Source organism: Scyliorhinus torazame, chromosome 11 (assembly GCF_047496885.1).
Source record: "Scyliorhinus torazame isolate Kashiwa2021f chromosome 11, sScyTor2.1, whole genome shotgun sequence".
Classification (NCBI taxonomy): Eukaryota; Metazoa; Chordata; class Chondrichthyes; order Carcharhiniformes; family Scyliorhinidae; genus Scyliorhinus; species Scyliorhinus torazame.
This window is the reverse complement of record NC_092717.1, coordinates 69,246,571-69,262,016: the sequence shown is the minus strand read 5'-3', so window position 1 is coordinate 69,262,016 and position 15,446 is coordinate 69,246,571. Positions and strand designations below refer to the sequence as shown.

General features: G+C 46.9%; 1 protein-coding gene across 4 annotated transcripts in view; it reads left to right on the top strand.

Moving 5' to 3' along the window:
• The window catches only part of LOC140385326 (activin receptor type-1-like), a 310,011-nt gene extending 294,565 nt beyond the window's left edge, over positions 1 to 15,446 (top strand). For all 4 annotated transcript variants that reach the window (XM_072467388.1, XM_072467386.1, XM_072467385.1 and 1 more), the window contains one exon: positions 13,458 to 15,446. In XM_072467388.1, the coding sequence (XP_072323489.1) occupies positions 13,458 to 13,592 (135 nt within the window). In that variant the 3' untranslated portion in view covers positions 13,593 to 15,446. The remainder of the gene's footprint in view (positions 1 to 13,457) is intronic.

Below are 15,446 nucleotides of genomic sequence, written 5' to 3'. Positions count from 1 at the left end.
CACCGGGAGACACTGAAACACAAAAAGGAATCTCGGGAGGACCACCATCTTAACTGCCTGCACCCTCCCTGCCATTGACAATGCTACCATGTCCCATCTCTTGAAATCTTCCTCCATCTGTTCCACCAACCGCGTCAAATTTAGCCTGTGCAATGTGCCCCAATTCTTAGCTATCTGGATCCCCAGGTAACGAAAGTCTCTTGTTACCTTCCTCAACGGTAGGTCTTCTATTTCTCTACTCTGCTCCCCTGGATGCACCACAAACAGCTCACTCTTTCCCATGTTCAATTTATACCCTGAAAAATCCCCAAACTCCCCAAGTATCCGCATTATTTCTGGCATCCCCTCCGCTGGATCCGCCACATATAGTAGCAGATCATCCGCATATAAAGATACCCGGTGTTCTTCTCCTCCCCTAAGTATTCCCCTCCATCCCTTGGAACCTCTCAGCGCTATCGCCAGGGGCTCAATCGCCAGTGCAAACAGTAATGGGGACAGAGGACATCCCTGCCTTGTCCCTCTATGGAGCCGAAAATATGCCGATCCCCGTCCATTCGTGACCACACTCGCCACTGGGGCCCTATACAGCAGCTGCACCCATCTAACATACCCCTCTCCGAACCCAAATCTCCTCAACACCTCCCACAGATAATCCCACTCCACTCTATCAAATGCTTTCTCGGCATCCATCGCCACTACTATCTCCGTTTCACCCTCTGGTGGGGCCATCATCATTACCCCTAACAACCTCCGTATGTTCGTGTTCAGCTGTCTCCCCTTCACAAACCCAGTTTGGTCCTCATGAACCACCCCCGGGACACATTCCTCTATTCTCATTGCCATTACCTTGGCCAAGACCTTGGCATCTACATTGAGGAGGGAGATTGGTCTGTAGGACCCGCATTGTAGCGGATCCTTTTCCTTCTTTAAAAGAAGCGATATCGTTGCTTCTGACATAGTCGGGGGCAGTTGTCCCCTTTCCTTTGCCTCGTTGAAGGTCCTCGTCAGTAGCGGGGCGAGCAAGTCCAAATATTTTCTGTAAAATTCAACTGGGAATCCGTCCGGTCCCGGGGCCTTTCCCGTCTGCATGTTCCTAATTCCTTTCACCACTTCTTCTACCGTGATCTGTGCTCCCAATCCCATCCTTTCCTGCTCTTCCACCTTGGGAATTTCCAGCCGATCCAAAAACTCCATCATTCTCTCCCTCCCATCCGGGGGTTGAGCTTCATACAATTTTTTATAAAATGTCTTAAACACTTCATTCACTCTCTCCACTCCCCGCTCCGTCTCTCCATCTTCGTCTCTCACCCCCCCTATTTCCCTCGCTGCTCCCCTTTTCCTCAATTGGTGTGCCAGCAATCTGCTCGCCTTCTCTCCATATTCATACTGTACACCCTGCGCCTTCCTCCATTGTGCCTCTGCAGTGCCTGTGGTCAGCAAGTCAAATTCCACATGCAGCCTTTGCCTTTCCCTATACAGTCCCTCCTCCGGTGCTTCCGCATACTGTCTGTCCACCCTCAAAAGTTCTTGCAACAACCGCTCCCGTTCCTTACTCTCCTGCTTCCCTTTATGTGTCCTTATTGATATCAGCTCCCCCCTAACCACCGCCTTCAACGCCTCCCAGACCACTCCCACCTGAACCTCCCCATTGTCATTGAGTTCCAAGTACTTTTCAATGCATCCCCTCACCCTTAAGCACACCCCCTCATCCGCCATTAGTCCCATATCCATTCTCCAGGGTGGACGCCCTCTTGTTTCCTCCCCTATCTCCAAGTCTACCCAGTGTGGGGCATGATCCGAAATGGCTATAGCCGTATATTCCGTTCCCCTCACCCTCGGGATCAATGCCCTACCCAACACAAAAAAGTCTATGCGTGAATAGACTTTATGGACATAGGAGAAAAACGAGAACTCCTTACTCCTAGGTCTACTGAATCTCCACGGGTCCACCCCTCCCATCTGCTCCATAAAATCCTTAAGCACCTTGGCTGCTGCCGGCCTCCTACCAGTCCTGGACTTCGACCTATCCAGCCTTGGTTCCAACACCGTGTTAAAGTCTCCCCCCATTATCAGCTTTCCGGTCTCTAGGTCTGGGATGCGTCCTAGCATTCGCCTCATAAAATTGGCATCGTCCCAATTCGGGGCATACACGTTTACCAACACCACCATCTCTCCCTGTAATTTGCCACTCACCATCACGTATCTGCCCCCGTTATCCGCCACTATAGTCTTTGCCTCGAACATTACCCGCTTCCCCACTAATATAGCCACCCCCCTGTTTTTCGCATCCAGCCCCGAATGGAACACCTGCCCTACCCATCCTTTGCGCAACCTAACCTGATCTATCAGTTTCAGGTGCGTTTCCTGTAACATGACCACATCTGCTTTAAGTTTCTTAAGGTGTGCGAGTACTCGTGCCCTCTTTATCGGCCCGTTAAGCCCCCTCACGTTCCACGTGATCAGCCGAGTTGGGGGGCTTCCATCCCCCCCCTTGCCGGTTAGCCATCATCTTTTTCCAGCTTCTCGCCCAGTTCCCACGCGGCTGTATTTCTCCCAGACGGTGCCCCCCCGCCCACCCTTTCCCGCACCCACTCCCCCCTTTCTCCAGCAGCAGCAACCCAGTAATTCCCCCCTCCCCCCCCCCCCCCCCCGCTAGACCCCCCGCTAGCGTAATTACTCCCCCCATGTTGCTCCCAGAAGTCAGCAAACTCTGGCTGACCTCGGCTTCCCCCCGTGATCACGGCTCGCCCCGTGCGGCGCCCCCTCCTTCCTGCTTCTCTATTCCCGCCATAATTATCATAGCGCGGGAACCAAGCCCGCGCCTCTCCCTCGGCCCCGCCTCCCATGGCCAACGCCCCATCTCCTCTCCCTCCCCACCTCCCCCATCACCACCTGTGGGAGAAAGAAAAGTTACCATACCGCAGGATTAATCATACAATCCCTCTTCGCCCCCCCCCCCACTCGTCCCACCACTTTGTCCAAACGTTCATTTTCGTAGTCCAATCATTCCAATTTTTCTTCTACAATAAAAGTCCACGCTTCATCCGCCGTCTCAAAGTAGTGGTGCCTCCCTTGATATGTGACCCACAGTCTTGCCGGTTGCAGCATTCCAAACTTTATCTTTTTTTTGTGAAGTACCGCTTTGGCCCGATTAAAGCTCGCCCTCCTTCTCGCCACCTCCGCACTCCAATCTTGATAGACGCGGATCACCGCGTTCTCCCATTTACTACACCGAGTTTTCTTCGCCCATCTAAGGACCATTTCTCTATCCTTAAAACGGAGAAATCTCACCACTATGGCTCTGGGAGCTTCTCCTGCTCTCGGTCCTCGCACCATAACTCGGTATGCTCCCTCCACCTCCAACGGACCCGTCGGGGCCTCCACTCCCATTAACGAGTGCAGCATCGTGCTCACATATGCCCCGACGTCCGCCCCCTCCACACCTTCAGGAAGGCCAAGAATCCTCAAGTTGTTCCTCCTTGCGTTATTTTCCAGTGCCTCCAACCTCTCCACAGATCGTTTCTGGTGTGCCTCCTGTATCTCCGACTTCACCACCAGGCCCTGTATGTCGTTTTCATTCTCTGCTGCTTTCGCCTTCACGACCCGAAGCTCCTGCTCCTGGGTCTTTTGTTCCTCTTTCAGCCCTTCAATCGCCTGTAATATCGGGGCCAACAACTCTTTCTTCATTTCCTTTTTTATCTCCTCCACGCAGCGTTTCAAAAACTCTTGTTGTTCAGGGCCCCATATGAAACTGCCACCTTCCGACGCCATCTTGGTTTCTGCTTGCCTTCCTTGCCGTTGTTCCAAAGGATCCGCTGCAATCCGGCCACTTTCCTCTCCTTTTTCCATCCGTGTCCAGGGGGAACACCCTTCTGGTTTACCGCACGGTGTTTTCAGCCGTTAAAATTGCCGTTGGGGCTCCTATCAAGAGCCCAAAAGTCCGTTTCACAGGGAGCTGCCGAAACGTGCGACTCAGCTGGTCATCGCCGCACCCGGAACCACATGGGCTATTCCTAATCTCCACCTGAATTACAGTGATGTTCTTTTTCATCACCTGCTTTCATTGTCATCTATGGAATGTCACTAAACCTAAATTTCTTCTTTCTGATTCTTCCAAATTTCAACGTATAAGCCAAAGGAAGTGGGGCAATCAGGTCTGTTTTGATCTTCCTACTGATCAGCTTGGGCTCTCTTGATTCAGCTCCCTTTGATTTCCAGTGCCATTCCTGACAGCCATCTGAAATCAATGTTGGATCTTTAATAATGTATAAAGGGGTCATGACCCTGTTTCAGGACCTTTTGGTAAAATCTAGGTGGAGCATGCGCCTAGATGTTCTGGTTAATTTTTCCAGTACTGCAGAAGACCTTAAAAGGCTTGCTGGGGGCCACTAAAGAAATGGTTCAGAAAGTCATTTTTTTAATGATAAATATTATAGAAAATAGAAAATGCTTGAAATACTCAGCAAGCCTGGCAGCAGATGGAAACAGAGATAACATTTCAGGTCAATGACTTTTCATCAGCTTTTTAAAAACTTTTTTGGTAGAACCTCTAACCAAAAAAAAAAAAGACTGTGTGCTGAGTTGGTGAGGTGAGCTTTTCTTTCCTTTTCCTCTCTCCACTCTTCCACCACCTCTAATCTGCGGGGAGTGTGAAAATCAGGTAAGCTTTTTTTTTTTCTCTCTCTCTAATTGTCAAGTGGATAAATGGAAGGGATGACAGAGCGGGCAGTGCAAATGTTCCTCCTGCAGGATGTTCGCAGTGGCCCTGCTGAGTTCACGTGCGGGAAGTGCAGCCATCTCCAGCATCTCAAAGCCCATGTTAGGGAACTGGAGCTGGAGTTGGATGAACTGAGGATCATTCGGGAGGCAGAGTCGGTTATAGATAGAAGTTACAGGGATGTAGTTACTCCTAAAATGAAGGTAGCTGGGTGACGTTTAAAAGGAGGGGGAAGAAGCAGTCAGTGCAGGGATCCCCTGCAGTTGTTCCCCTCAATAACAGGTATACCATTTTGGATACTGTTGGGGTGGGGGGGTGGGGGGGGCCTACCAGATGTAAGCCACGGTGACCAGGTCTCTGGCACTGAGTTTGTCCCTGTGGCTCAGAAGGGAAGGGGGGAGAGCAGGAGAGCATTAGTTATTGGAGACTCTATAGTTAGAGGTACAGATAGGCGGTTCTGTGGCAACGATAGAGACTCATGGTTGGTGTGTTGCCTCCCAGGTGCCAAGGTCCGTGACGTCTCTGATCGTGTTTTCAGGATCCTTAAGGGGGAGGGGGAGCAGCCACAAGTCGTGGTACACATCGGTACCAACGACATAGGTAGGAAAAGGGACGGAGATGTAAAACAGGAAGTCGGGGAGCTAGGGTGGAAGCTGAGAGCCAGGACAAACCGTGTTGTCATCTCTGGTTTGCTGCCAGTGCCACGTGCTAGCGAGGTGAGGAACAGGGAGAGAGTGCAGTTAAACACGTGGCTACAGGGATGGTGTAGGAGGGAGGGTTTCAGTTACTTGGATAATTGGAGCACATTCTGGGGAAGGTGGGACCTGTACAAACAGGACGGGTTACATCTGAACCAGAGGGGAACCAATATCCTGGGAGGGAAATTTGCAACAGCTCTTCGGGGGGGTTTAAACTAATTTGGCAGGGGGATGGGAAACTGATTTGTAGTCCAGGAGATAGCGTTGCTGGAGTTCAGGAAGTTGAGGGTAGTGCAGTACTGAGGAAGGTACCAAGATCAAAAGAGTGGCCCTGCAGGCATGAAGGTGGTTTGAAGTGTGTCTACTTCAATGCGAGGCGCATCAGGAATAAGGTTGGTGAGCTTGAAGCATGGATTGGTACCTGGGACTACGATGTCGTGGCCATTACGGAGACATGGATAGAACAGGGACAGGAATGGTTGTTGGAGGTTCTGGGGTTTAGATGTTTCAGTAAGATTAGGGAAGGTGGTGAAAGAGGTGGCGGAGTAGCATTGTTAATCAAGGATAGTATAATGGCTGCAAAAAGGCAGTTTGAGGAGGATCTGTCTCCTGAGGTAGTGTGGGCTGAAGTTAGAAATAGGAAAGGAGCGGTCACTTTGTTAGGAGTTTTCTATAGGCCCCCAAACAGTAACAGAGATGTGGAGGGAAAGATTGTAATGCAGATTTTGGATAGGTGCGGTAGTCACAGGGTAGTTGTCATGGGTGACTTTAACTTTCCAAATATCGATTGGAACCGCTGTAATTCGAATAGTTTGGATGGGACTGTTTTTATCCCACGTGTGCAGGAGGGTTTCCTCACACAATATGTGGATAGCCCGACAAGAGGCGGGGCCACATTGGATTTGGTGCTGGGTAATGAACCGGGCCAAGTGTTAGATTTGGTTGTGGGAGAGCACTTTGGAGATAGTGACCACAATTCGGTGACTTTCACTATAGCAATGGAGAGGGATAGGAACATACGGCAGGGCAAGGTTTATAACTGGGGTAAGGGTAATTATGATGCGATTAGGCAAGAATTGGGGAGCATAAGATGGAAACAGGAACTGTCAGGGATAGGCACAATTGAGATGTGGAGCTTGTTCAAGGAGCAAATACTGCGTGTCCTTGATATGAATGTCCCTGTCAGGCAGGGAGGAAATGGTCGAGTGATTGAACCATGGTTTACAAAAGAGGTTGAATGTCTTGTCAAGAGGAAGAAGGGGGCTTATGTAAGGATGAGAAAACAAGGTTCAGTTAGGGCACCTGAGGGATACAAGATAGCTAGGAGCGCAAGAAGGGGCTTAGGAGAGCTAGGAGGGGGCATGAGAAGTCCTTGGCGGGTAGGACCAAGGCTTTTTACACTTATGTGAGGAATAAAAGAATGACCACGGTGAAGTTAGGGCCAGTCAAGGACAGTAGTGGGAATGTGTGCATGGAGTCTGAAGATATAGGAGAGGCCTGAAATGAATAATTTTCTTCTGTGTTCACAAAGGAGAGGGGCCATGTTGTTGAGGAGGATAGTGCGATACAGGCTGGTAGGCTGAAGGAGATAGATATTCGGAAGGAAGATGTGTTAGAAATTTTGAGGCCTGAAGATAGATAAGTCCCCTGGGCCTGATGGGATATATCCTAGGTTTCTTTGGAAGGTGTGGGATGAGATTGCAGAGCCTTTGGCTTTATGTCCTCACTGTCTACAGGAATAGTGCCAGAAGACGGGAGAGAGACGAATGTTGTCCTCTTGTTCATGAAAGGGAATAGGTATAACCCTGGGAATTATAGGCCGATTAGTCTCACTTCGGTCATAAGTAAATTATTGGAAAGGGTCCTGATGCATAGAATTTATGATCATTTGGAAAGATTTCGAGTCGATTTCGGCGGGAGAATCAGCTGGTGAGTCAGTTTCAGCGGGAGCAGTGCGGAAGTGGCTGCTGGGAGGTAAGTCTGTCCTTTAAAAGCACTTGTCTTTGCAGGGGCAGGCCAGTCGATTTCGGCGGGAGTGGAGCTGGCTGGTTAGTCAATTTCAGCAGGAGCTGAGAATTTTTTTTTTAAATTAGTGTTTTAGGCGGGAACAGGAAGTCGACCACCGGACGTCTGGGAAGACCCTCACCAATAAATTCTGGTGGAGAGGAAACCCGAGACACTACACGTGTAGTGTCTCCCACCCGCCCTCCTCCTCTAACCTAATAATAAAACCCATTGGTCTGAGGTAAGTACCATATTTTATTATATTATTATTATTTTTCTCAAAAATTTAATTTAGTTGTTAGCCAGATCTTGGTAGAAAGTTAGAGGAATGGCAGGGAAGGGAGTGCAATGTTCCTCCTGCAGGATGTTTGAGGTGAGGGATGCAGTTAGTGTCCCTGCTGATTTTACCTGCAGGAAGTGCTGCCATCTCCAGCTCCTCCAAGACCGAGTTAGGGAACTGGAGCTGGAGTTGGAAGAACTTCGGATCATTCGGGAGGCAGAAGGGGTCATAGATAGCAGCTTCAGGGAATTAGTTACACCAAAGATTGGAGATAGGTGGGTAACTGTAAGAGGGACTGGGAAAAAGCAGTCAGTGCAAGGATCCCCTGCGGTCGTTCCCCTGAGAAACAAGTATACCGCTTTGGATACTTTTGGGGGGGGGGACTTACCAGGGGTAAGCCATGGGGTACGGGCCTCTGGCACGGAGTCTGTCCCTGTTGCTCAGAAGGGAAGGGGGGAGAGGAGCAGAGCATTAGTAATTGGGGACTCTATAGTCAGGGGCACAGATAGGAGATTTTGTGGGAGCGTGAGAGACTCACGTTTGGTATGTTGCCTCCCAGGTGCAAGGGTACGTGATGTCTCGGATCGTGTTTTCCGGGTCCTTAGGGGGGAGGGGGAGCAGCCCCAAGTCGTGGTCCACATTGGCACTAACGACATAGGTAGGAAAGGGGACAAGGATGTCAGGCAGGCTTTCAGGGAGCTAGGATGGAAGCTCAGAACTAGAACAAACAGAGTTGTTATCTCTGGGTTGTTGCCCGTGCCACGTGATAGTGAGATGAGGAATAGGGAGAGAGAGCATTTAAACACGTGGCTACAGGGATGGTGCAGGCGGGAGGGATTCAGGTTTCTGGATAACTGGGGCTCTTTCTGGGGAAGGTGGGACCTCTACAGACAGGATGGTCTACATCTGAACCTGAGGGGCACAAATATCTTGGGGGGGAGATTTGTTAGTGCTCTTTGGGGGGGTTTAAACTAATGCAGCAGGGGCATGGGAACCTGGATTGTAGTTTTAGGGTAAGGGAGAATGAGAGTATAGAGGTCAGGAGCACAGATTTGACGTCGCAGGAGGGGGCCAGTGTTCAGGTAGGTGGTTTGAAGTGTGTCTACTTCAATGCCAGGAGTATACGAAACAAGGTATGGGAACTGGCAGCATGGGTTGGTACCTGGGACTTCGATGTTGTGGCCATTTTGGAGACATGGACAGAGCAGGGACAGGAATGGATGTTGCAGGTTCCGGGGTTTAGTTGTTTTAGTAAGCTCAGAGAAGGAGGCAAAAGAGGGGGAGGTGTGGCGCTGCTAGTCAAGAGCAGTATTACGGTGGCGGAGAGGATGCTAGATGGGGACTCTTCTTCCGAGGTAGTATGGGCTGAAGTTAGAAACAGGAGTTGGGAGTTTTTTATAGGCCTCCTAATAGTTCTAGGGATGTAGAGGAAAGGATGGCGAAGATGATTCTGGATAAGAGCGAAAGTAACAGGGTAGTTATTATGGGAGACTTTAACTTTCCAAATATTGACTGGAAAAGATATAGTTCGAGTACAATAGATGGGTCGTTTTTTGTACAGTGTGTGCAGGAGGGTTTCCTGAAACAATATGTTGACAGGCCAACAAGAGGCAAGGCCACGTTGGATTTGATTTTGGGTAATGAACCAGGCCAGGTGTTGGATTTGGAGGTAGGAGAGCACTTTGGGGACAGTGACCACAATTCGGTGACGTTTACGTTAATGATGGAAAGGGATAAGTATACACCGCAGGGCAAGAGTTATAGCTGGGGGAAGGGCAATTATGATGCCATTAGACGTGACTTGGGGGGGATAAGGTGGAGAAGTAGGCTGCAAGTGTTGGGCACACTGGATAAGTGGGGCTTGTTCAAGGATCAGCTACTGCGTGTTCTTGATAAGTATGTACCGGTCAGGCAGGGAGGAAGGCGTAGAGCGAGGGAACCGTGGTTTACCAAGGAAGTGAAATCTCTTGTTAAGAGGAAGAAGGAGGCCTATGTGAAGATGAAGTGTGAAGTTTTGGTTGGGGCGATGGATAGTTACAAGGTAGCGAGGAAGGATCTAAAGAGAGAGCTAAGACGAGCAAGGAGGGGACATGAGAAGTATTTGGCAGGAAGGATCAAGGAAAACCCAAAAGCTTTCTATAGGTATGTCAGGAATAAGCGAATGACTAGGGAAAGAGTAGGACCAGTCAAGGACAGGGATGGGAAATTGTGTGTGGAGTCTGAAGAGATAAGCGAGATACTAAATGAATATTTTTCGTCAGTATTCACTCAGGAAAAAGATAATGTTGTGGAGGAGAATGCTGAGCCGCAGGCTAATAGAATAGATGGCATTGAGGTACGTAGGGAAGAGGTGTTGGCAATTCTGGACAGGCTGAAAATAGATAAGTCCCCGGGACCTGATGGGATTTATCCTAGGATTCTCTGGGAGGCCAGGGAAGAGATTGCAGGACCTTTGGCTTTGATTTTTATGTCATCATTGGCTACAGGAATAGTGCCAGAGGACTGGAGGACAGCAAATGTGGTCCCTTTGTTCAAAAAGGGGAGCAGAGACAACCCCGGCAACTATAGACCGGTGAGCCTCACGTCTGTAGTGGATAAAGTCTTGGAGGGGATTATAAGAGACAAGATTTATAATCATCTAGATAGGAATAATATGATCAGGGATAGTCAGCATGGCTTTGTGAAGGGTAGGTCATGCCTCACAAACCTTATTGAGTTCTTTGAGAAGGTGACTGAACAGGTAGATGAGGGTAGAGCAGTTGATGTGGTGTATATGGATTTCAGCAAAGCGTTTGATAAGGTTCCCCACGGTAGGCTATTGCAGAAAATACGGAGGCTGGGGATTGAGGGTGATTTAGAGATGTGGATCAGAAATTGGCTAGCTGAAAGAAGACAGAGGCTGGTGGTTGATGGGAAATGTTCAGAATGGAGTACAGTCACAAGTGGAGTACCACAAGGATCTGTTCTGGGGCCGTTGCTGTTTGTCATTTTTGTCAATGACCTAGAGGAAGGCGCAGAAGGGTGGGTGAGTAAATTTGCAGACGATACTAAAGTCGGTGGTGTTGTCGATAGTGTGGAAGGATGTAGCAGGTTACAGAGGGATAGGGATAAGCTGCAGAGCTGGGCTGAGAGGTGGCAAATGGAGTTTAATGTAGAGAAGTGTGAGGTGATTCACTTTGGAAGGAATAACAGGAATGCGGAATATTTGGCTAATGGTAAAGTTCTTGAAAGTGTGGATGAGCAGAGGGATCTAGGTGTCCATGTACATAGATCCCTGAAAGTTTCCACCCAGGTTGATAGGGTTGTGAAGAAGGCCTATGGAGTGTTGGCCTTTATTGGTAGAGGGATTGAGTTCCGGAGTCAGGAGGTCATGTTGCAGCTGTACAGAACTCTGGTTCGGCCGCATTTGGAGTATTGCGTACAGTTCTGGTCACCGCATTATAGGAAGGACGTGGAGGCTTTGGAGCGGGTGCAGAGGAGATTTACCAGGATGTTGCCTGGTATGGAGGGAAAATCTTATGAGGAAAGGCTGATGGACTTGAGGTTGTTTTCGTTGGAGAGAAGAAGGTTAAGAGGAGACTTAATAGAGGCATACAAAATGATCAGGGGGTTAGATAGGGTGGACAGTGAGAGCCTTCTCCCGCGGATGGAAATGGCTGGCACGAGGGGACATAACTTTAAACTGAGGGGTAATAGATATAGGACAGAGGTCAGAGGTAGGTTCTTTACGCAAAGAGTAGTGAGGCCGTGGAATGCCCTACCTGCTACAGTAGTGAACTCGCCAACATTGAGGGCATTTAAAAGTTTATTGGATAAACATATGGATGATAATGGCATAGTGTAGGTTAGATGGCTTTTGTTTCGGTGCAACATCGTGGGCCGAAGGGCCTGTACTGCGCTGTATTGTTCTATGTTCTATGATAAAGCTTAATCCAGGATAGTCAGCACGGATTTGTGAGGGGTAAGTCTTGCCTCACAAGTTTGATTGAATTCTTTGAGGAGGTAACTAAGTACAGAGATGAAGGTAGAGCAGTTGATGTCGTATACATGGATTTTAGTAAGGCGTTTGATAAGGTGCCCCATGGTCGGCCTATGCAGAAAGTAAGGAGGCATGGCATAGAGGAAAATTTGGCCAATTGGATCAGTAACTGGCTATCACATAGAAGACAGAGGGTGGTGGTAGATGGTAAATTTTCATCCTGGAGCCCAGTCACCAGCGGTGTACCACAGGGATCAGTGCTGGGTCCTCTGCTATTTGTGATTTTTATCAATGACTTGGATGATGGAGTTGAAGGTTGGGTTAGTAAATTTGCTGATGACACCAAGATTGGTGGATAATGTGGAGGGCTGTTGTAGGCTGCAAAGAGACATTGATAGGATGCAGAGCTGGGCTGAAAAGTGGCAGATGGAATTTAACCCTGATAAGTGTGAGGTGATTCATTTTGGTAGGACAAATTTGAATGCGGATTACAGAGTTAACGGCAGGGTTCTGAAGAATGTGGAGGAGCAGAGAGATCTCTGAGTTCATGTCCATAGATCTCTGAAAGTTGCCACCCAAGTGGATAGAGCCGTGAAGAAAGCCTATAGTGCGTTTGCATTTATTAACAGGGGGATTGAGTTTAAGAGCCGTGAGGTCCTGCTGCAACCGTACAAGACCTTGGTTAGACCACATTTGGAGTATTGTGTGCAGTTCTGGTCACCTCATTATAGGAAGGATGTGGAAGCATTGGAAAGGGTGCAAAGGAGATTTACCAGGATGCTGCCTGGATTGGAGGGTAGGTCTTATGAAGAAAGGTTGAGGGAGCTAAGGCTTTTCTCATTGGAGCGAAGGAGGATGAGAGGTGACTTAATTGAGGTGTATAAGATGATGAGAGGGATAGATAGAGTGGACGTTCAGCGACTTTTTCCTTGGGTGGCTGTTACAAGGGGGCATAACTATAAGGTTCATGATGGAAGGTCTAGGAGGGATGTCAGAGGTAGGTATGATGAGAGGGATAGATAGAGTGGACGTTCAGCGACTTTTTCCTTGGGTGGATGTAGCTGTTACAAGGGGGCATAACTATAAGGTTCATGATGGAAGATATAGGAGGGATGTCAGAGGTAGGTTCTTTACTCAGAGAGTGGTTGGGGCATGGAACGCACTCCCAGCTATGATAGTGGAGTCGGACACTTTAGGAACTTTCAAGCGGTTATTGGATAGGCATATGGAGTGCACTAGAATGATTGGGAGTAGGTTGATTTGATCTTAGTTTCAGACTAGTTCAGCAAAACATCGTGGGCCAAAGGGCCTGTACAGTGCTGTACTATTCTATGTTCTAACATGGTGGGCAGGAGTGCACCTCTCAACTCCATAGCATTTCTGTGGGCTGCTGCCAGGGTTATTAGGCCCCCTGCCCTCCATCCGGGATTCAGACCCGCCCCTCCCCCCACTCACCATCCGGGTACGCTCATCCCCTACTCCCCATGTGTGCATGCAGATCCGTTCATGGCCCCGTTACGCAGCAAATGTAGAAAAGCTCTGGGTCCATTTACAGCAAAGTTACGCTGAAATGTAAAATAAACATGGACAAGACCAACAAACGAGAGTCCTTTTAACTTTCCACATGAAGTAAATGTGAAAACTGGCACTGTTTTGATGAACATAACAATGTAATATATACACCTGCAAATTTAGAAGTTTTTTGAAATGTGTATATTTTAGTTGCGTGGCAAAACTTTGGCTGTATTATATAATATGACTCTCATTCATTTGTTTCAGACTCTGTCTGCTCTTGCCAAGCTGATGAAGGAGTGTTGGTACCAAAATCCCTCTGCACGACTCACTGCGTTACGCATCAAAAAAACTTTAGGAAAAATAAGCAATTCATTAGAGAAAGTGAAAATGGACTGCTGAGCTGGAAATGAGCACTGATTTTACCACTGTTCAACAAATATAACAAGATCCGCAGGGTAGAATGAGAAGCAGACTTCAAACTGCCCATTATTCTGTTTGCGCAGCTGAAACTTGGACATTGTTGTGAAGTGGCAATGAGGATCCCGTGGTTTGAAGTGACAGATGGATCAATTCCTTTAACCAAGCCAATCACTTAACCGTGGCTGTTCCTTTTGATGCAAATGATTTCAGGCAGCAGTTTCATATTCACCTGGTGCTCGCTAAATTTGAGTTCTATTTGGAAGGGGAAGTTTTGCACTAAATTTCTTGTTTTTTATTTTTGCATTGCTGTACAATTATCAAGTAGGTTGCAATAGCCCTGACCTGTGTATTGATCTTCAGCCTGTAAAATAGCATGACGTTTTTAATCTGAAGAGGTAATGCTTAGTTGTTTTGTTACAGGAGATACTTGAACCATCCAATGGTTATTGTATTTGAATATAAAGTATAAAAGTGGTCCTATCTTTTATGTGAAAGGACCACATGTCCACCAACTAGTAATGGTGGTGCCTTGGCATTGATGAGCTGCAGTTAACTTGTTTAAGATTCAGTTAAACAAATAACTAAGGAGTACTTTCCACAGTAGTATGTGTATCTGTTTAAAACTAATGTTTGTCCAAATTGTATACTTTGACTTTGTTGTTGTACCCAAGGTTTAAAATTATTTTTTATATAATATTTTATCATGTAGGAAGTAACATTTTTGTCATTTTGATTTGCTGTTTGGAACTTGAATATTTCTAGAGGGATAAATCATAGGAAAGAACAGAACAAAGACTTAAGTTAATCTGATTATACTTACAGCTAACTACCGTTGAAAAGATGCACGGTTTCTCTTAAAATGCAAGTTATTTAACTTAGTCGTCAAAAAACCAAACCACTTCTCCGAGATTAGTGTTTTCTTGAAAAGTACTAAGTAGAAGATATAACAATTACTCATTACTATCATGTGCAAGTTGTCAGAACACTCATGAGAGCATTGTACAAGAAGGGAACAACAGAAGTGAACACTAATTATTTGCGTGTAATCTCATCGAGATATCGGGAAACCAGTCACAAATATCGTTTAAAATGCAATGTCCGTTGAAGAGAATTGTTTCCCTGAAACACGGTAACACTAGCCATATGTGAGAGTCTTTCATGTAAATGTATGCAGCCTGTTTTGTTGCCTTTTGTTGTGTTTTAATTTGTGCAATGGACCTCATAGCGCTCAATTTATTATGTAGTTTTAAACAAAAGGGCTTACTGGGCTATTTTATAAGTGAAAGTATGTTGCATTTGTAGACAAAGTATTTTTATTATTTCATTTGGGACATCTGATCAGCTTTACCATTTGGTGAATTATGCAACAAATAGCTTATACCATTCTTACACTGTATTACTTCCCAGTACTTCAGTGTTTTTCAGTTTTTGAAACAGCAATAATTGACTATTAAAACTTAGTATTCCTACGATTGTTTACGTGCAGAAAAAGCATTATCTTACCTATAACGGCAATGATGCAATTAAAGTCTGGACTACAGTCATAACCTGGTTGCAGTGTCTATTTAACAGTAATTCCTGATAAACAACAGATATTTATGAATGAGCAATATTAAAGCTACTATGTCACTTACATTTTAGCAGTGTTGCATTATATACTGCAACAACTATGGTTTAAGTTTCAGAATTCATAGATGGAGAAAAATATTGTTTTAGCCTTAATCCTTAGGAGACTGGTGCAATTTTTCACTGTTTTAAAAATACATCAATGTCAAAAAAAAATCATTCAAATTCAGAAAATACTAATAAAGAGATGTCCTAATGTGTTCCTCA